We start from the raw sequence: 21,290 nt of genomic DNA on the forward strand, positions 1-21,290 counted from the left end.
GCCTCCCGTCGCCAGGAGGGGTGTGCGAGCGGAACTCTTCCGGGAGCGGCGGCCCCCCTTCCCGCAAGTCGGCGGCGATTTGGTCTCGCGTGCCCGCGAACATAAGCTACGCATAAAGAGCGAAGAAGATGCTTTCGCGCTTCTCGTGCTTTACAAGAATCCTCCTGTCGTGTGGTGCCCCTATTTCTTTTCCCCTCTCATGTTTCTGCTGTGCTTGGTTCGCTGAACTTGTCGTTCGCTTTCCTCCGTTTAACCTTAACGCGCCGGGTTCTTTCTTTCCCCATCTCCAACTCCTTCGCGTTTCCTTTTTTTTTTTACTTCTAAAGGAAGGTTCATCTCTTTCGTGTTTTACCTTTTTTTTTTGTTTTCCTTCCCGCGCGCTCACGTTAGGAAATGGGTCTCCAAGGGAAGTGAGAATGCCCGCTAAGTTGTACAAGGCGCTCGCATGGCTTTACAGTGTGAATTGAAAACCCAGGGACTCGCAATTAAGGGCGGGAGGTGGCAGCGCCGGAAATGCAGGCTTGGTTATGCAACTCGGCTGAGGGGAATTGGTATGCTTTTTCGCCAGCGTTTTGAAGTCACTGAGTACGGTGCCTTTTCTTTTCTGTTGGATTGAAGCCTTCATTTAGATGTCTGCATAGGCGTGCTGTGATCACCGTCCGGCAACACCAAGTACACGCGGTTCCTATTTCTTGTTTAGAGTGTTCTCCCGTTGTTCCTTTGCACTTTAAAGGTTCGGGATCAAAAAGTCTGAAACGTGCTTTCGGCTATATTCGTGGCGTATACGCATGTTGGGAAGAAGCGAAATGTTTTCGATGGCCGATTCATTTTAACGTGAAAGCTTTAAATGGCCCTATCAGCTTTGACGCCGGGTTGGGCGGTGTCTGTAGCAGCGAAACCGCGCTAGAATCCAGCGAAACCGGCCTGACAAGAAGAGATACGGGCGCCAGCGTTGCTAGGTTACGCCCGGGCGGACGCAGACTTTTGAAGGAGCTAAGAACGCTGTTCGGCTGCTGCTCTTCTTGATGGCACCTCTAGTTAAACCGGCTCGATCTAGTTCGGTTGGCTTCGAAGATTCCCAGGCGTGACACCTGACAATTGCTCGCGCTAAGACGCGGGGAAATGCGCGCAACACCGCTGACGCTGCCCAGTGTAGGTTACTGTGCAAGAATACACGTCGAAACATAACTGGAATACATTTCACCCCTGGTACTACAATGCTTTGGCACCAGTACATGAAAGCAGTCTTAAGTGTCCCTACCAAATTTTTTTTCTACTCATTTGTGCTCACTGTGTAATCACGAGGTGCGATGTTTGCACTCCTACCATGATCTGCCCATGTAAAGGTCGGGGTCAGTAGTTGACAGCAGTGTAACTTGTAGTTCTCTTCTTTTCTCTTTTCTTTGTTTACTTTTATTCTTTATCTTCATTTTATCTTCTTTCTGTTATCTTTTTTTTCTATTTGTGTTTTGTTTATTTCCCTCCTGATCTATTTAGTCAGCGCGAATGAACTCTGTGCTTAGATAATACCAATGAATGTTTGGGTTATATTTGAATAAGGAGTGATAAATAAATCGGTCATGAGGGAAGGGGAAACTCTTCTTTCTGTTTTTTTTTATGGCATGAAGTGCAGGTCTGGAATCCGCATTTTCTCCCGCATTAGCTGTGCTCAGGGCGTAATGGCCCTTGCCATCTCGCGATAAGGGCATAATTTTGTTCTCGCATTGATGCGGCCGTATCATCGGCGAGGAATAACAACAATGACATCAGAAACACGTCCTTCTACCATTTCGCTACTCGTAAGCAAGGCCCACAGAGCTACAAGTCTGAAGCGCTTACTCTAAATCGAATACTAAATAAACCCGCGTCTCGCCTCGCCAGAGCAGAGGCACAAGTGACGTCGGAGGGAGGCAGCAATCATTCTTCCGGCCTACACCGACAACGACGCCTTGCACCATGTCGGGCGTCCCTTCTTCATCGTTTTTTTTTTTTTTTGCTATTTAGCGATTTTTCGAGCGTTCGCAAGAGCCCTAGTATTGCGCAACGGCTGGTAAAAGAAATCGAATGGACGGTGGAGTGTCAGAAATCGTTTGCGGGCGGGGGCGCGCTCCAAGCGAAAGACTTGCAGACAGTTTCTTCGGGGCGACCAAGCAGGTGCTGCCGAAGAAGTTACACGTGAAAACCAGACGGACACGGGCGAAACACAAGAGAAGGGAGGAAATAGAAGGGGAAGGGGGGGCGTTGTTGTTGCGAATGGTTGCCATATTTTCTCGGCCATCGATTTCCAATGGGAAAACTGGCTGTTGTTGCGCAGAAGCAGTGCACGCATCACTTTCCCATCTTTCGTTCTTCAAATCCCTTTTTCCCTGCATTGTCTCTCTTTCTTTCCGGTGATGTCTGCTTGCTCACAGCCTGTATTCGGTACGCGCGCACGCGCACACACGCACGATGTGTGTGCGTACGTGTGTGTGTGCAAGGGCGGGTGTGCGTGCGTGCATGCGTGAAAAACGCTTCTTTGTCAGCGCTGCGCGGAAAGCGCTTTAGCATACGGTACGCGGAAACCACCCCCCGCTCGATGCGCCCGGCGTTGGGGTTCTGAGATCGAAGTCAAACACCGTCGTTTCTGGAGTTATGAGAGCAACCTGAACGCACTTAGCGTAGTGAAAGTCGATAGGAAGTAGAGCTCTGCAAACTGGCGTGCTGAACACGCCTTAGATAAAAGTTTTTTAAGCGAGCGACAGGAACAATACACCGCCAGGGGCGATCGAAATAAATATTGGTCTGCCCGGAATGAAAGTGTTTTGACTAGCGACAAACGTCACTGTAGCGCGGTTTCTAGCCAGTCTCCGGACTACGGCCAGTCTCCGGACTACGAGGGGCCGTAGAGCGGATATATATCGTTACCGTTTGTCGTGTTACCGGAATCCTGAGTTTCCGTTTACCGCTGAAAACGGCAAAACACTGTTTAGCACGCCGTTTGTGGTTTGCGTATTCTGGCCGCCCGGGTGCAGGTAGCGACATCTGATGAATTGGTCTTATAGCAAATCACGCATAATTTTGTTGCTCATACCAAGCTGCTTTCATTTAAAGGGGCCCTGAAAGAGGTTTTGCCGATGCGTGGGTATTCACATTTTCAAATAAATAAGTGTTCTAGTAATCACCGCCTTCTGGAATTTTGTTAAAGCGATCAACCGTCGCTAAACCATCGACGTCGTGTGTCCATGCTGTCAGCCAACTCGGAAGCCGGCGTCGCCGTCTTGTCGTCGTCGTGTCGGTGTAGCCAATGTGGCCTAACTGGAAGCGTGGTAATAGAATAAATAAATTTACCGCGTTCCAGTGCTCCAAGCCGGGTGCCTCGATGCCAGCGCACCCGCACGGCGGAGACGCGCGTGAATCGAGGCACCCTACTACAACGTTTATAGAACCACGTTTCCCTACTCCACGAGCGTTTGAAGCCGAACGTGGAACCTATCTAGTGGAACCTATCGTTGCTGTTGCGGTTTGATTTCTTAAATGCCGTCAGGAGCTATAGTAGCGCGGGCAACAGCAGGCGACGGTTTCCGCAGTTGATGTAGTTAGTATTTCATTTGCTATCGCAAAAACCAAGCATCCATAATTTTTTAAATAAAGGAACACTGGAAATATCACTTATGTATTGATTTCTTGCCTTACATTTGCGTGATGTCCTGTTCTTTTCAACAATGTTGACAAGTATGAGCATAAACACCGGACTTAGGCGTTTAGATTTGGCTGTGGGTATATAAGACGATTGCGCAATTTCTGTTTCACTTCGGCCGGGTGGCTGAATCGAGTCACAGACAGACAGACAGACAGACAGACAGACCAAAATTTCTGCGTTTAAGTAGCCCAAGAAAGACTATCGTCTTTAAAAAGATAAACATGGACGAACATGACAGCCTTAAGCGAGCTGCAGGAAGCGCTAATGAACCGAAAGCAGCGCCGCGACCCGTCGACGCTGAGCAGACGACGCTTCTGTTCGCCGGAAGTGCGAGAAAAATCCGTCCAATTGCAAGATTTCTGCTTTGTGACGCACGTGGGAGAATCGATGACGTACGTGCCGGTAGATATCAAAGCCCAAAAACACGCAGGAAACTTTGCAACAAAATGTGAGTTTTCCGCTGCACGTAAAAATCTTCTACTTTGCGCAGATTACGTTCACCACCCAGTCTATTGCGCTTGTTCATTCAGTGTTCTCAAAACGCCTTTCAGGACCCCTTCAAAGTAGCTTGATGAAGCGTTCACAATAACATTAGTTGTTTTGAAAATACTGTAGCCATCGCCTGTAGAGCTTTAAAAAAGAAAAGATGTTGGTGGCGCCATCTAGTTAGTACAGTTGGAATCATGGTAAACAGAATTTACGCCCGTGCTAAATATTTCGGCAAGAAATGAGTAAAATATAGCGATGTGATTACTGAATAGCCTGCACTACCCTGCGGAGCACAATTTTTGAGAAGTAAAAGCACTTTGCTAGCTCGAAAACGTATCTGAACTATTTGAGGCGGGCGAGGCATAGCACATAACATCAACTACAATTACTTTTATGGGCTGTACCAATCATCAAGCGCCGAACGCAGTGCATAGGCTGTAATCAATACGCGAGGGTACACTTCGTCTGCTCAGGAAGCTCGCTGGCTACGGTGAAGCCTCGCGCATGCGCTGTAGACCCCCGCAAACGCGTTATACGGTATTATAAACATGGTAACGCTATGCTAAAACTCTCTATTATGTGCTCCACCCGGGTGTCTTTAACGTGCGACGAAATCGCGACTCATGGGGTTATTTATTGTCTTGCGAACCGTCAGCTCCGCTGTTAGTTCTGAAGCGCCATAGCGCCGCTTCGAATGGCGCGTTCGATTTGCACAGCTCGCTGTGCTGATTATATATATATATATATATATATATATATATATATATATATATATATATATATATATATATATATATATTATATATAGCTTTCAAACCTATAAGATTGTGTTCTGGTGGAAGAATACACGATTTTCTATAAGTCTGGTACCCTCGTATTGAAAAGCTGAGAATTGCCAATCGACTGCACAGCGTGTAAGCTCGAAGGGTATTCAGAGAGTGTCAGCAAAGGAAAGAAAACGTGGAGGGGTGATGTAGCTGCAGGATCGGAAACAATAAAGGCGGGAATGGCATAGCTAAGGTTCGAAGAGCGATCGCGTGCGAAATAGAGAAAAGGAAAAAATCGCTGTCGTCGGCGCGAACGTGGATCGAGGTGAAATCAATGTAAAAATATACGGATACGTCCGGGAAGTGAGGAATTGGCGAAAAAATAGTATTTCTCGCTCTCTCTCGCCCCGTGTTTCATGCACTTCACCTTCTTCAGTCGGCTGCTTTATAGTTTCCGCCCGGCGCACTCCTTGTTCTTGGCCCTGTCTCCGAATTTTGCTCGGTTCTTTGGGCTGCTTGCTTCAGTCTATTTTTTGCGCGTTTGTCCGGGGGACCTGCGCAGGTCGAGAATTATAGCTGCAAAAAAGCAGCAGCGTTGGAAAGGGTCTCGCGATTCACCTGTTCCAACCCCTCCGGCAGCTTTTTGCAGCGCCCTAGGTCTTTCAGTGAATCAACTTCTAGCTTTCCATCTCTTTCCCTTACCCGCACCTCATTTTTATGTTTGCGCTTATTTTAGGCAGCGCTTTCTGTCGCTTCTATTTACGTAGTTTCACTCGTGCTTGAGGCAACTCGCGCGCCTGCTAGCGCCACGTAAACCTTTCTCTCTGGAAAGTTGCGTGCAGTGACAGTCTCTCTGGTCCGAGAGTTGCCGAGGGCTGTAACCAGCAAAGGAAGACGGCACCGGAAGGTGCGAAATGTGGGCCTCCTCGTACTGTTTGTGCACGTCTCTGCGATTCGTAAGAAAGGCGACTTTCAAAGAGAAGGTTGGTTACGAAGGGAAAAATCCCGGGCCATCTCCACTAGCGTGAAACCGGGGTAGGGGCGACGCATGCAGTGTATAAGTGTATTCGTGGCGCCTTGGCGTTTTTCCCAACGGAAATGAAGCCGTTGGATGGTACAGGTATACAGCTTTGCTGTAAAAGTCTTTCGTCTTTGAAGCACGAAGCTCTCTAGCGCGAGGCGTAAACGAGTGTGCCGGTGTTATTTTTGTACGCGTTACGAAGCGCTCCAGCGCGTGGCGTAAACGAGTGCCCCGGTGTTTTTTTTTTTTTTTTAGTACGCGTTACGTTCTAGCGCGAGGCGTAAACGAGTTTCCCGGTGTTTTAGTACCGTGACTACATGAGACGAACGGAATCAGTTGGGTGTGTTTTTCTTTTTTTTTTTTTTTGGAAGTCGGGAACTTTTCGATAGCGAGTGATGTGTGCGAGTGAAATTTGGCCGAAATTCGTCTCATGGTCAAAACGTCTCAACAGAAGGAGCGGTACTGCCCGCACTATGCCCTAGCCCGTCATTTGCAAGGGTGTCCCCTCGCGAAGTTCTTCATTGAATTACTTCAGTGAAAATGTTCTCATAGCGCTGATCGTCGTCGAAGGACGTTCGGCTGCCTTATAAGCGTTTGTATCGCAGAAACGTCTTCCTCCGGCTCACGGCATTACCCACGGAAGCATGCTGTCGCGTATACCATTGGTTTTTGCTGCCGCTTTGTTACAAAATTTGAAATAACTTGTTTTATTGGCTTCTTGCTTGAGTCCGTCATACCCCGGTTGATATGAAATGCTACAATTCACTGATACTTTTATCCCAGCAAAATTACGGTGAACAGAGCAACGTTACCTCTCAGGCCCACGGCTGTTGGCACACTTCTTCGAGGCAGATAAATCGTTTCATCTAGCGGCGGAGAGGCGTACCACACATAGTTCGCGTTCGCGCATACTGTTGATATTGCGCGAATTTTAGGTAGTAGCACGTCTTATAGTTATCCTTCATACGCAGTGCTCTTTAGGCCTCCCAAAACCGCGTCATCCTGCGGATTGTTTGGGTCTAAAGTAAGGTCGCACCACTTCTTGAAAATGGCGAATTTTCCAGCGAACAGTCGCAAGACCGAGGCGTAAAGCGGGAGGAGGGAGTGAGGCGTTATGGAGTGCCTTGCGTGTTGACGCGGGATGTATTCACGTTTTGTCGCATGGCAACATCGCCGGCCGCTTCTCGGACTATGCTATGGGAGGGGGGTTAGGGCCCATCCGGACGTTGTTTCGGGCGGGTAACAGCTTGTTGGGTGCGAGCAAATCATATGTGCGCTTACTCGTGGCGTTTTGGTTGCGCATTGGCGGGGGCTGCTAAATTCGGGCCTCCAATTTGTTTCTGTTCTTGTCGGGTGTGGACGCGTTTGGCTTTGGCGTAGGCTGGTGACATGTATGTGCGGGGTGTGTGATGGGTTTTGGGAATTTTGCACGACGGGTTATTTGCATCAACAAGACAGCCATTTTCTGTCCTTCAGGTACAACTGCAACCAACTGGTATACTCGTTCGAATGATAGGTGTCTGGGCGACGAACTCTCGCCTCACGTTCTCGGGTGCATTGTCGGCGCTAGAAATATTAAGCCTATGTATTGGTTGTAGAGTTTATGCGTACTTCAAATTCATCGCTTTAGTGGCGCAGGTCAATTTCTGCATTCGCGTTCCCCGAACTCCTCCAAGATTGCCTTGTCGAAACGCCCCGTCCATAACCGGACGCAGTACTATTTTACGGCACGCCAGTACAAGCGGGGCCCGATTCCCATTCTGTGCCTCTTGCCTGCTGCACGGAACTATTGAGACGCAGCGCGCTCACTCTCCCGCAGCGCTGACTCGGCGCGATTTTTTTTTTTTTTTCTCCCTTTTTGCTCGCAGTGAGCACCTTCCGAAGCAACGTCGGCGGCAGCAGCAGCAGCCTCGAATCGGGCTCGTACGCGTCAGTGAGCGCGATGTTCGACGACATTCCCCGCTACAGCGAACCGGTAGAATACTCGGGATTCTATTTTGTATTTCCCGCTTTCACTGCATGCATATACTTGCCCCCGGTCGTGGATAGAATATTATAGCCGTGCCAAGGGTTGCGCGTGTATTCGGCGGCTCTGAAGTCGGCATACGGTCTTTGTGCAGTGCTTTTAGTTGCTTTATCTGTCGCTGTATAGTAATCACAAGCTGATGTGTGTGCTTGTCGAACTTTTTTCTCGCGTGAGCCGTTCTTCCTTTTATTTCGCTCTTTTAATTTTCGTTTTTCCTTAATTTAGCATCTTTCATGTAGGCAAGGAGCTTGCTCGTTTGGAGTCAGTGTGCCTAAGCGAAACGCACATCAACTAATTTCTTTTCTTCCCATTTTTTTCCTCTCCATATGCTCTATTTTGCTGCATGCGTTGAAAATAACTCATTATACGGAGAAAAAAAACATCCAGTAATGGCTCTCCCTTTTTTTGTCGTTAAGTTCCTTTTTTTTTTTTGAAATCGCGATTCTACGTAACTTTCATAAAGAAAAATGTACTATCTTAAAAAATAGATGAAGCAACGGGGCAGCGCCGTGATCTCTTATTCGTAATAGCTAACGTGTGTGTAAAAAAAAAAAAACATCCCAACTACGAATTAAGTTAAAAATGAAAGCGGCGAAGAGCACCACTAGGAGAGCCCATAAAAACTGAATGCGGAAAGCAGCTTATCTGGGAAATCGAAATTCACAGAGTGCAGCAGTGCTTAGGTCAGCTCATGTGCGTCCGAGACAGTGCTTTTCTGTTTCCTAGGATTAGGATTGCAGCAGAAGAATGTTTTGCTTGTTTTTTTTTTTAAGTTTAGAAAGCACTGAGCCCACATACAAAGGTGATAGTGCAAGTGGTTTTAGATTTACAGCCATGTCGTCGAACTAGGACTCTGGTCCTTGCGGTCACACAGCCGTTAGGCTGATCTTCACCATGGCACCATATTTTTTAGCGTTCAGCTGTAGAAAAAAGCGAAGAATGGTGATATCTATCGCAAGAGGCATTTTGTTCTCGATGTGCTAGGAGAATTTTGGACAATGTTCCCAATAAAGTACACCATGGTCCAAAGGGTTCAAGTAAGTTTGTCGAGCGGTAGCTCGGTTTCCGCGCCGAAAGCGTGCACAGAATGCGCTAATTTCGCCGTAAGGCAAAGCACAGACGCTGTGGGGCGCAGTCGGTGCTGTAGGCGCGAATGCTCAGTCAACTTGGATGCGGCCAGCGCTTTCTTGTCTCGTTTTATGATGGCGCGCGCCTTACGCCTATCCCTACTCCGCACCCCTACCATTGGAACGAACGAGCACGGGGATGCTTTCACGTCGCAGCCGCACGAGGCGGTTGGCTTGTCCTTGGCTGAGCCTGAATGTAAGATCGACGCTGCGAGGAACGAGCCGTTTTCTGCGTCTTTACGCGAGTTCACTGAGAGTTACATCTTAATTTAACGAATTCAGCGGCTGCTGAAAGTTATTTCGTTAATTTAGAAACTTCATTAAACCGAAAAAAACGTAACATCGGGTTTCCTAAAATGGATGTTCTCCCGTCCATCTCAATTGATCGCATTCACGAGCGTTCACTCCCTGCGCGTGTTGCCTCGAGTGCACACGGATCGCCGTAGCGGGGATGATGAATTTGGGCGCGGAACGTTTAGATCGGAATTAAACTTTCAAACCGGGGGGCGAAAGGAGGCCTCGATCATTCCCCGCGCTTCCCGTCGCGTGCACTATAGACCAATCGCGCCGCGGCGATCGCAGCGGAAAGCCACACTCGGCGTAACAGGAAGCCGCACTGAAGAGCCCATCGTACGCAGACGCTTGCCCTACCTCGCCCCCGCCCGTGCACGAGGGGCCCTGCATTCGTTGACGGTGGCCCCGTTTAATAATTTGGAACTCTCTCTCTAGCCGTTCTTACCGTCCGTAGCGTGCCATTGTTATGCAAACTGGATTGTAGGCATGATGGATGCGGGGAGTTTAGGGAGACAAAGGCGACCCCTTCGCCTGCCCTCCTTTCTTCTGTACATGCCTCCCTCTCGCCACCTTTCTTTTTTTTTTTTTTGTTCTAACCGCGACGCGCGAATGAACTTCTGAAGAGAGTAGGAAAATTCAGTCTCCGCTCTAGCTGTTCTTCGGAGCGGGTGCGAGAGAGAGAAGGAGAGAAAGGCAGAATAGCGAAACGGGGAGTTGAGGTTTTTGTAAGGAGACAAGAGACAGGTGCATGACTCGCTTTGCTGGCATGGTTGAGTGTGGGGGATAATTTAGGCGCGCCTTGTCGTAGATTTCCCTCCCTCTTCCGGGAGGAAGCTGACTACTTGCGAAAGTTTAATTATGCTCCGAGGTTATTTAGGCAAAAGTTCAGTTGTCTTCCGATACTGAGCGCTGCCTCGAAGCGGCAGCAGCGCTGACTGCAGCGCGTACATTCGTTCGCGTCGTAGAGTTTCATTCTAATATATATATATATATATATATATATATATATATATATATATATATATATATATATATATATATATATATATATATATATATATATATATATATATATATATATATATATATATATATACTAGAGGGAAATCTGTCACTTTAGTCGCGGGCCGCCGTGGGCGGCGCCATTGCCGCTAGCGGCGTTCCTCGCCTACTTGGCTTAGCAAGCCATATGGCTTCTTTTTTGTCTCGAAGCCAAAATCAACAAAAAAGGCTAACATTTTTTACGTGTTCATCGTGCATGAAGCTTCTAAATAATGACTCACAAATTAATCTTTTTGGGGGTTCAATTTTACAATAACAAAACCTATTTGATGAACCTTGTACAGTAATATTGTTGCTGTTTTGCAGCCAGAGCCGACTTTACAGCCTGTTCATGAGCCATGCCAAGGACAAGCGGAGCGTGTCTGCCCGGTGCATGACGGAACGCTCGCTGAAGCACGGCTCCCCTAGACAGTGGCGCCAGATTTCCCTCTAGTGTATTAGTATGAAACTCTATGGTTCGCGTTTGTTCGTCGTTGACGAGCTCTACAATGACGGGACGCGCTCAGTGCTGGAGAGGAGTGCGTCTGATCCCCTTTGATGTGGGAAAAACGGCACGTTTCGCGCCCTTCTCGTTATGAATACATTACCGCGCAGGAAGCCCACTGCCGTCGCCGCCAAAGCCTGCCTTTTGGCCTGACGAGGCCGGTTATTTTCGCCCGAACCGCCGCCGTGGATTAGCCGGGCTTTCGGTCGGACCAACGATTAAAAGCATCTATCATGGACGTGCAGAAGCGACTCAGGACCGAACGGGCTCAAGTGCGGAACTATCCATTAGGGCGTGTGGCTTCCGGAACGTTCATGCGGCGATTACGCCGTTGAACGCTCGCCTAACTCCACAGCTCCTAGGCTAACTGGTTTCGCTACGCTCGCAATCATCGCCACCAGAAATGAAGGAAAAAAGATCACGAAAAAAAATGTTGCCCACCAAACTCGGTGCCGCTACTTCTTGGAGCCGAAACTGGCAGCTAGGGAAGCCTGAGCACTGTATTGAGTAACACGTAACACGAACGTGTCGAAATATATTTTGTATCCGGAGAATGATGTGATTGAAAGCCGCGGTCGGTTATGCATAGCGGAGATCACGATATTGCGGATACGCTGAAACGTTGTTTATCGCTTGTTTTCTGTCTCGCTTTTTTTTCGACAGCTTGAAAGGGTAGCGCTTGAAGTAGCCCAACTTGAACGTGCTACATTCCCGTCGGGTGGGCACTCCCGCATGACAAGCTAGCTATGCGTAAAGCTAGCTTCGAAGGAAGAATGACAGGGCAGGAGAAGCGAACGCTTCGCGGTGTCATGAATGCGTAGATGTGTGTGGGCTGATGGGACAGCGAGAAAGTATTGACGGGTGCGCTCGCCTGTTGGGAAGAGGTTTGCTTTTAATCATATCTATTCATGTGTAGCCGAAAGTAGAGAGAGAGAGAGAGAGAGAGAGAGAGAGAGAGAGAGAGAGAGAGAGAGAGAGAGAGAGAGAGAGAGAGAGAGAGAGAGAGAGAGAGAGAGAGAGAGAGAGAGAGAGAGAGAGAGAGAGAGAGAGAGAGAACAAAGTACGACGGATGAAGACAGAGCATGAGCGACAGGACAGAGGGAAATGCGTTGGCAACAGCACTGGCAGTCAGACGGACGGTTCGTGGTCGGGGAATCTAATAAAGAAAATGCGAAGAGGGCGGTGAGCGAGTGGGCAGAGCTAGCCAGTTGTTGGAACGGTCGGGGCAACGGGGCGCCGTCGACAATAGGCGAACCGGCCGACGCCGCGGCCACCGAGGGGGCGACTCCATCAAAGGACTCTACCAAGATTAGGGAGCGGCGGCGCGCGGTTTCGCGGGAGGAGAAATAGAGCAGGAACGAGGGGGGAAGTCGAGTAGCCAGAGGCGGCAGTGCGGGCGTCAATGGGGCGTGCAGAGGCGGCTCCTCCGCCTTGGGGGAAGAAAGGTTCCTAAGGCACGTTGGCTTTAATCAAGGGTAATGGAAAATAAGGCAAGACAAGCGCCTCGCCGGAGCCGAATGGCGCCCGATGGCTATTGGGGGGAAGGGCTCTGTTTGAGGGTTTCACCGCAAGCGAGGCTCTTCGCTCTACTCCCTTTTCATCCTCTTTTTGGCCGTCCGCTGGCAGTGGGGCCTGCCTCGTTCGCTGTCGAGCAGTTGTTGGCGCGTATTTGGGCCTCCCGCCTCGCAATTCTACCGTCCCCGCAGTTCCGCTCTAAGAGACAGTGGGCGAAATTCTGGCTGGCTGCCTTCAAAGCCGTGTGGTAGCGGCGAGTTGCTTCAACCCCCTCTCTCTCTCTCTCTCTCTCTCTCTCTCTCTCTCTCTCTCTCTCTCTCTCTCTGAAGGTACTCTTCCCTCTGATCATCTTACCATTCTCCACGCCATTCCCTCACCCTCGGCAGTTTGTCGGAATTTCCTGCAGTCTTCTTGCTCCTTGATATCTCTCTACCCCTCTTTCTCGCTTTCCCTGCACCGCTTGTGATTCCGGCACTCCGGCAGCTTGCACGCTAACGTTTCCAGCGTCGCTTCCAACGTAGAGCTGATGACGACAAACCGTCTGAGACCGTCGACTGCTAATCTTCTGCGTTGCGGTTCTCACTCACCCTTTCTTTCCTCGGCTGTAGCCGCGTTTCGATATCTGCCTCGCGTCGTTCGTTCGCATTTCGTCTAGTTCAAGGACAAGGGTGCAATAAACGTTTCGGCGTGCTTGAGAGTGCATGAAAAACTTAAATGTTGGGAAAGAGTGATATTGGCACGAGGGGCAACGATTTACTGCACTTTTTTTCTGAAAATTTCGCAGCTTTTTGTTTCTTTCTTACCCATTTGACGATTCGCGGCAGCAACGGAGTTTCCGCAATATGTCGCTTTCCCTGGCAACAACGCTGTACAGTGCGCCGCAGGCTTCATTTGCAACGTTTGTATTCTTTACCGACAAGGTTTGCCTTTTTAAAGTGGCTTCAGTGAACTCAAAGATGCACTGAGCGGGATGCCAGTTCGTTATTGCTTTCTTGCCTATATATACGTAGCCTGCTTAGGAGTTATTGTGCATGTCCCAAGTGCTGTCACGTGCCGCATGATTCCTTTAATGTTTTTTTGTGTGTGTGTGGGAGTTATCGAAAGTTTGTCTTAGATTTGCGATACGAATCGTTGCAAAATTGTCTCGAGGGAACGGGCAACATAAAATCAAACGAGAGTTCGACTAGGAGGGGAAATAAGCTTGCACCGTTTATTGAGCAGCTTCTAATCACACGCGTGCTGTCTATTTTAGTTTAAGTCCGTACAACTACACCCTACAATTTTTCACTGCTGTCTACTAGTTGTACGTTTCCGTTTTAAAAGCACTGACGTTGTACATAAAATAGGCTCACTTCATTTTTAGAAATAAACTTACTTTTGTTTTCTTCCACTGAGCTATAAAAGTACTACGTCAACGTGGCCTTGACGTGAGAGAGACCTTTAAGGCTCGCTTAGCTCTTTTCTCTGCGTTCGTTATATCAAAGCTCTTGAGTAAAAAAAAAACAGATGGCAAAAGTGTATTGTACTTTCTTTCTTGTGTGCTTTGAAGGTCCGGGAAGCAATACTGGTGGGAGGCCCGGATCGACGGAACCGGGCCGGTGAAGCTATTGGGATTCCTTTTCCGCTGGAGCATCGGAAACACCAGCTTCCCGACGACGCCTGACAGCCGGGTGAGTTCTAGCGTCCTGCAGGTTCTAGCTACACTAGCGCCCCTTCCGCGACTCCGCTGGTGAAGGTGGAGAGGCTTGGGCGCCCATAATGAGTGCTGAAAAACGTTTTGGGCGGAGGACGAGTGAGAAGGAGTAGGAATTGTCGCACCACGGCGCCCAACAGGGGACGCATTAGCATCTCCACTTTCTTTTGTGTGCGCTCGGTGATGCAGGGTGCTGCAGGGTGCTTGTCAGCGACGTTCTGGAGAAACCAAGGCGCGGCGTGCACCCCGACGCGCTTATCGGGGCGGATAGGCAAATTAATTTCTGGGAAAAGGTCGGTTACATTTTTGGGAGTCTTGCAGTAAAAGTATTCTCATTTCTTTTTTTCAGGGCAGTAGTAACGTTTTGTTCGTTGCTGCTGTGCTTTATCCGATTAACAAATCTACCAACACTAACAGAAAGGAGCCGTTTAAACAGGCTAATATTTATAGTTTAAACAGACTAATAATTATATATAAACTAACAACAAAGGGACAGTACTAGACAGTCCTTACAGAACTCCTCACAGTTTCGTCCGGATACGCTACTCGACAAAAGCATCACCGCACAATGACGCCCTATGCAACCCGTAACAACTGATTTAAATACTTATTCTTACCGCGAACTACAAATTATTGGAAGAAACTAACCAACACCGAAGTTATGCCGCCATCCTTAGCACTATTTTCTAGTTTCAACAAGAGTGTATAAATATACATGTCTACTAAGCTGTTTAACCCCGTATATGTTTTAATTTTGCACTGTGGAATGTAAGTGCTTCATTCTGTTTGCAGTTGTGGTGAATATTTTTGTGTCTTTATATACTGGCTTGCTTTATAGGTTGCTTGTGTGAAATGTTCTTGTTTGCCTTGTAACGCACTCTGCGAAAATCCTTGAACAGGGATTGCAGTATTTATAAATAAACAAGCACACAGACGTTACTGCCGCTTGACGTACGCGTTAGTTCCCACGCAGATAAACGTTCTAGCGCGAGGCGTTGGAAAACGAGTGTCCCGGTGTTTTACTACCGTGACTACATGAAACGGCGACGACGGCAGGAGACGCCGACAGTCCGATCTCCTAAGGGGCGTCGCCCCTAAAACATGCAAAAATCATGAAATTGTTGTCTCAGTTCTCGGGTAGCCACTTTATCACCCCTCTGAGCAGTGTGGCATGGGCATGTTTTTTAGGCGCTTAAATGACGGCGTTATTCCTGTTCTCCTTGGGTGAGGAGATGCTTTTATGGCTTTTCGAAGCAGAAAATTTCGCTTAGTAGAGGGACACCGACGCAACACTCCTTCAGACGCAAAACGAACATTTCCGTTGCTGCAGACCGGGCGCGACAAGTCACACAGCTTTCCCTTTCCCTCGGTGTTAAAGCTCGTGAACACCTCATGTCTCTCCGACCCCGCAAATGGGCCCCAACGGGATATGGAATGTGAATTCCCCCCGCCGTGACCTTTATTTTCCCCTCGCCTCTCTGCATTGCCGCTTCGTGGCGTCTTTCAGTCAGACGACGAAAACTGTCACGGAAACAGAATAAAGCCATTCTGTAAGCAACAAACACAACAACAACGTTACATGCTCTATCTAGTTTCTCAGCTCGAAGGACTCGATCCGTGGTTTTGAGAGAGCACACTTCGCTGAGCCCCCTGCGGCCATCGGATGGCGCGATTACTAGAATAGAGTCAGCTTAAAGAGTACTAGCGTAACGCCATTATGGGGCACTGGGCGTTTGGTTTTAAAAAAAAAGGAAATGAGTCGATTTCGTTCATTAGCAGGTTCGTAAAGAACAGGAACTGACTATCCATCTATCTAAGATGCACTCCTTTGGGCTAACAAACAGCGTACGAACATATAGAGCTTGCAAGTGCATGGAATGTCCAAAATGCAGTCCGGTAGAATGCTCGGAATCCCAAAGAATCCAAACGAGAGAAGAAAAAAAAAAGAGGAGCATGGGGAATTCCCCCTTGCGGTGCCAGATAGTCAAAACACTTGTGGAACACCGTGCGGGGCGCAACTTGGGGCGAAAGGGCCCATGGAACCCGCGCGATCAGCACAGGCCGGGCCAATTACGGGCTGCCGGTCCTGGGAGGACTGCGGAAGCAGCTAGATGAGCTGTGTTGACCGCGCGGCCTGGCCGGCCTCCCCCCACGCCCGATATCCCCCGATTGTATCTGCCGCACTGGCTCAAGGGGGTTTTCTCGCCAATTTGGGCGCACAATAATTGGCTGGCCGCAGCTTTCTCGCGCACTCTTCTCTTTCCCGCTTCTTTGTTTTTCGCGCTTCTCTGCGTCGGGCTCCTTGCAGCATTCTTTTTTTGTTGTCGCCTCATTCTTTTTTCTTTTCACATGTCCTTAGAGGAAATACTATTGCTTGGAGATACAGCGTCCTCTGTCGTTGCTTCGATTGAGGTCCCGGAATTTTCCTCCCTTCACATTTTAACGCAGAGTAGGGCGCGTTAAAGACCAATTCGTCACTTTTTTTTTTTCCAAACCGCTTTTGTCACTTGCTGATGCAGGACTCGACCGGCCACCCCAGTTTCCTCTCCAACTTACCATCTGACTTGCCACCACCCACTTTCCACCGCTCCAAGCTCACAGTTCGTACGCTTGGTACATAAGAATGCGAAGCGTATGGTGTCTTATGCTTCGCAGAATCGAACTGTCCCGCTCCCAAATATTGCCTTGAAATTTGTCCCGTTTCCAATACGATACGGATATGGCGTAGTTAGTAGCTGTAGCTTATTTCTGCGAGTACATCGCGCACCAGTGCTGTGTGAGACAGTCCAGAAAACGTCGTTGCTCACCACGGCAGGAATGGTATTTTTGGCGGAGAAACGCAAGGTAACATAGAAATTTGCTGTAATATCTTTAAAGGGACACTGCTGTCAAAATACAACTTTCTCTAGATCGGTAGATTAGCTCACATAATGCACGAATATACCTCTCTTATGCGTAGCGTTTCTAAAATAAGGTAGAAAATCGCGAGAACGAGAAGACAGGTGTCGCCCTCACTGGCTATATCACTGAACTTACACCGGATGTAGTTAAAGTTGCACGACAAATATTTCTTATATCCTTTCCTTGTTCGTTTTGTTGACTGATGCATGCTAGTCACTGTTATTTTCTTGATCCACAGTTGTATTTCTCTTGTACTGATTCATTGTTTTCCCCACGTGTATTCGCCCCCCCCCCCCCCCCCTCCCTGAAGTAATACCATCAGGCCCCCTTAAACGGACCCTGCAACACTTACCATCGACTACTCGGAATGTATTTTGTTGTCAAGTCTATTGCCCCAGCAATCTCCTCCCGCGCAAGAATTATGAAAATCCGTTCACTATCACCGAAACTACGCGCGATGAAAAATCGCGCATAAATGTTCCCTCTCAACTCAACCGCGGACAACGCGACGAAAGCTGCTCGCTCTCTCCCGGACAGGGGGGCGGCGCGCGGCGTTCTGCACGGCGGCCTTCGATATGTCACAGGCCGGGGAGTTTCGTCCTTTTCCCTGCAACGTGGACGGGTCTATTTCCGGTCTGGTGCCACAAAAAAACAGGCATGGTGGCCTGCTCGCAAGCAAGTGCTCAGGCTGGCAGGGCGTTTTTGGAGCAATAAACGTTTGTTGTCGAGTGGGCTCCTTGAAAGTGGAATATTTAGTTCGTCACTCAAACTCCGCGCGCACTCAAAACAAAAGAAACACCAAAAGCATGCGGACAGGTTCAGACATAGAAGAGGTTCATACACAGCGCCGACGACGGCTGATCGTCACAGGAAATGCCAGAATTTAGCCGCGAAGTTGACCAGCGACAGCCAATAGGACAACCAGGACTGCCATGACCCGATTGACTTCGCAGAGGCCATGCCAGGGGTGCATAATGAGGAGAATTGAAGAGAGCGCGGTTGGTTTTTCCGCCTCTTTCACGGCGATTTGCGCGCTTACCGCTTCACGCGCACGTGTAATGTTTGGCTCGGGTGTTCCTGGAAATCTAATCTAAACGTCACGCAGGTTTACTTGCACTGCACGAAGAGTGTTGCAGGGTCCCTTTAAGGGGGACTCACCTGTTAACATTTCTATGGGACTTTCCACTTCATGACCCACGGACTTAAAAAAAAGCCATCGTGCACCAATACGAAAAGCTTTACAGACGCATGCAAATGTTCACGACGGCGTAGTTTGCTTATTGTAGAGATATGTCACTTCTGCACGGAAATAAAAAATAAGACTCTCGCTTGCTCGACAGCTATTGCCATCTAGTGAAAACTGGACCAACCGAAATGCGTTTCTTGATTATTTTTAATCTCAGTAAAGAAGATATCTATTTCTAAAAGAAGCAAACTGGGTCGTTAGGAGCATTTTACTGTATCTGTAAGACGTTTCGCATCGGTACACGATGCTTTTGAAGACCTTGGGCCATAAACTAGTAAGTCCCATTAGTAAGTCCCATTGCGCTCGCACGTCGAGCGGCACGAGTGCCAAGATACACTGCGAAAGAGCAGTACAGCTTTGTTATCGCAAAAGTGGTCAGTGTACGTTACGGCGGCGCGTGCCGGCCGCTTTCGCCACCCTGCCAAAACCATCCAATCTTGGGCGGTTTACAGTGTGTTGCCCCTGTTTGGAACATCGGGCTTCAGAAGCAACGCAGCATCCCTCTTTCGCCGTCGTAAGGGCACAAATAACGAGGTTGAGCGAGAAATTGAAGCGAGGAGGGGGAGAGGCAGGGTCACGAGTGTTCTCCCCTTCTTCGCATAGCCCCTCGCGTATAGTTCACATCCTGCCGATCGATGCGCTCTATCTAAATTGCGCTCCGTCCGCAATGATCCCCATCCCTCCTCCCCCTCCCTTCCCCCTCCGCATTACGCCGCCGCCCCGGCGGACGCTGCTGCTGCACTGCCGCCGTTTTCCCTTCGCGTCTTCTGGCCGTGCCTTGCACAGCCCGGCTGCCGAGCCGATTCTATCGACCTGGCAGCGCTCACTCGGCCGAAGATTGAACGGTTGTATATGCTCGGGGCCAGAAGATTTGAGATAAGAATCGTTCGCCCAGAGAATCCCGGGCCCAGGAGAGAGAGAGAGAACAATGACAGGAGTGTAATGAGGCAAGAGAATCGTTGGGAGAATACTGCAGGCCCGTATCGAGTCCCCTGTGATTACGCCGTGTAGCCGCGGAGGAGGCGCGAATAAAGAAGAAAGGACACGGGCCGTCTTGTGTGTTTGCTCGCGCGAGTCGTGATTAACATAAACTTTGCACACGCGACGGAGTCATTATGCCGCCGGATTAAACCTACGAGCGCAGGAGAGGAAACCGGGGCGGACGGAGTTTTCACTTTATCGATTCTCGAAGACGAGTGATGAGACGGACCCGGGAACGACCGAAGCAACTTTGTCACGCGGTGGAAAGAAGAAAAAAAAAAAATAAACGCCTGTAAAGCGAGTTTAAGTTGCGAAAGATGTGTGATCTGATGCCGGGTTAGCATGTCGGCTTAGCTTTGCTAAGTTTGTTGTCTGCTGGTTGCAGTGCTGGGTCGTACAGACTGCTCAAGACCCTACTATGTCCCTTATGTTGGTTAAAAGGCACTGTTTGTAAGTGTCACTGCATTCTTGGCCGACCCCTATTGCGGTTACCGTCTATTGGCAGCCACTCTGTTAACGGATGGTCCACCTGTTGTGCCTCATGCGCATGGCGTGGCCCTGCCATGGCCATTTTCTTTGCTTAATTAGAGCTAAAATGTCTTCCATGCGAATCTGTTCCCTAATTCGTGCGGCTGTTTCCCATCCCTAAGTGTGACCCCTAACATTCTTCCTTCCACAGCCCGTTGGGCCGATGCGAGTTTCCTTTCAAGTCGCTTAGGGAGACACCAAGTTTCTGCCCCGTACGTCATTACTGGAACAACGTATTGATTAAATACCAGCTTTTTGAGTGGCATAGAAAGCTAACTATTCAGGATATCAGATTTCCTGCCAAAAGCAGGCCATCCCATGATTGGGATCAGCACTTACGACTTGCCCAAGATAGACGTAATCGCTAACTGTTTCCAAGATGTCGTTATTTACTTTGAAAGTTACGTTCTTGGCATGCTTATTGAACATTACCTTTGATGCTTTCGTGCTTCGTGGTTTGGTGGATCAGCTAGGTAAATTTGAGGGGAAGGGGTTGACTTAGCAGTCACTCGACTGTAAATCAACTTAGCAGTTGATTTAAAGTCACTCGATGGACGTGACTGTAAATCTTTGGGGGTATCCTTCATCCTGCAGTGGGCACGACGAGGATGATGATGATGATGATGATGACACTGCGTTCAACACTATACTATTTTTCGCTCCATGGCTGCGTAGCACGCATGCGACACTTTTCTTGAAGGTGCAAAGCATACTGGCCCAGTAAAAAAGTTTCAATTAATTAACGTTAACAGTAATAAAAGGAGGGAACCCCCACACTTCTCGTGTCCTATCTCTTAAGGTTTATGGCTTGCAAATTCAAGTTTTTGATGAAAAATACCCCATAGAAATTTAGTGGCGTGAAGTGCCAATAGGAATCAAATTTTCTGAGTAGTTTATGAACATTATCCAGGAAGGGATTATATCGCAGAATCTCAATAAAGTTTATCTGTAAACATTTTTTCTGACGTTTTAGATCGAGAAGCAATTACGGCTGAAGTTTCCATGGTATACGAACGCGCATGCTTAGCAAGCGGGTAATAGTATAACGGGCAGCAATAACTAGGAACAAATGGGGCATTAAATCAGTGTAGAATTACAGGAAAAACAAAGTAGCACGCGAGAAAGTCACGTTGCTGTTGCAGAACGCGCATCCAAGGGCGCCGTATTTTATTGCTGCGTCGAGCTTCCGAATAGGGCACATAGGGGGCAGAGGGGATGGCAATCAGAATACGCTTGATAGTGCTCATTTCGACGGCCTCAGCGAAGGCGATCGCCCTCTTCCCTCCAACTATAGTGAACTAGAATGATCTAGTGGCGCGAACGGCGAGGAAGGGGCGTGCTCTTCTGTGTAGAAAACACCAGGTGGCGCTGCTGCGCCATCTTCGAAAGGCGCCGCAGCGGCAGGCTGTCGCTGTTCCGATGTTGGGTCGTAATTAACCTTTACAAAAAAAAAAAAAAAACAAGGCTAATCGCGTCT

General features: G+C 48.7%; 1 protein-coding gene across 2 annotated transcripts in view; it reads left to right on the forward strand.

Annotated features, from left to right (window-relative positions):
• The window catches only part of LOC144169442 (polycystin-1-like protein 1), a 433,694-nt gene that overhangs the window by 216,422 nt on the left and 195,982 nt on the right, over window positions 1–21,290 (forward strand). For both annotated transcript variants that reach the window (XM_077698599.1, XM_077698600.1), the window contains exon 4: window positions 14,014–14,134. In XM_077698599.1, coding sequence (XP_077554725.1) covers window positions 14,014–14,134 — 121 coding nt within the window. The remainder of the gene's footprint in view (window positions 1–14,013; window positions 14,135–21,290) is intronic.

This window comes from Haemaphysalis longicornis, unplaced genomic scaffold, assembly GCF_048455015.1.
Source record: "Haemaphysalis longicornis isolate Haplotype H1 unplaced genomic scaffold, Haemaphysalis longicornis Haplotype H1 scaffold_2, whole genome shotgun sequence".
NCBI lineage: Eukaryota > Metazoa > Arthropoda > Arachnida > Ixodida > Ixodidae > Haemaphysalis > Haemaphysalis longicornis.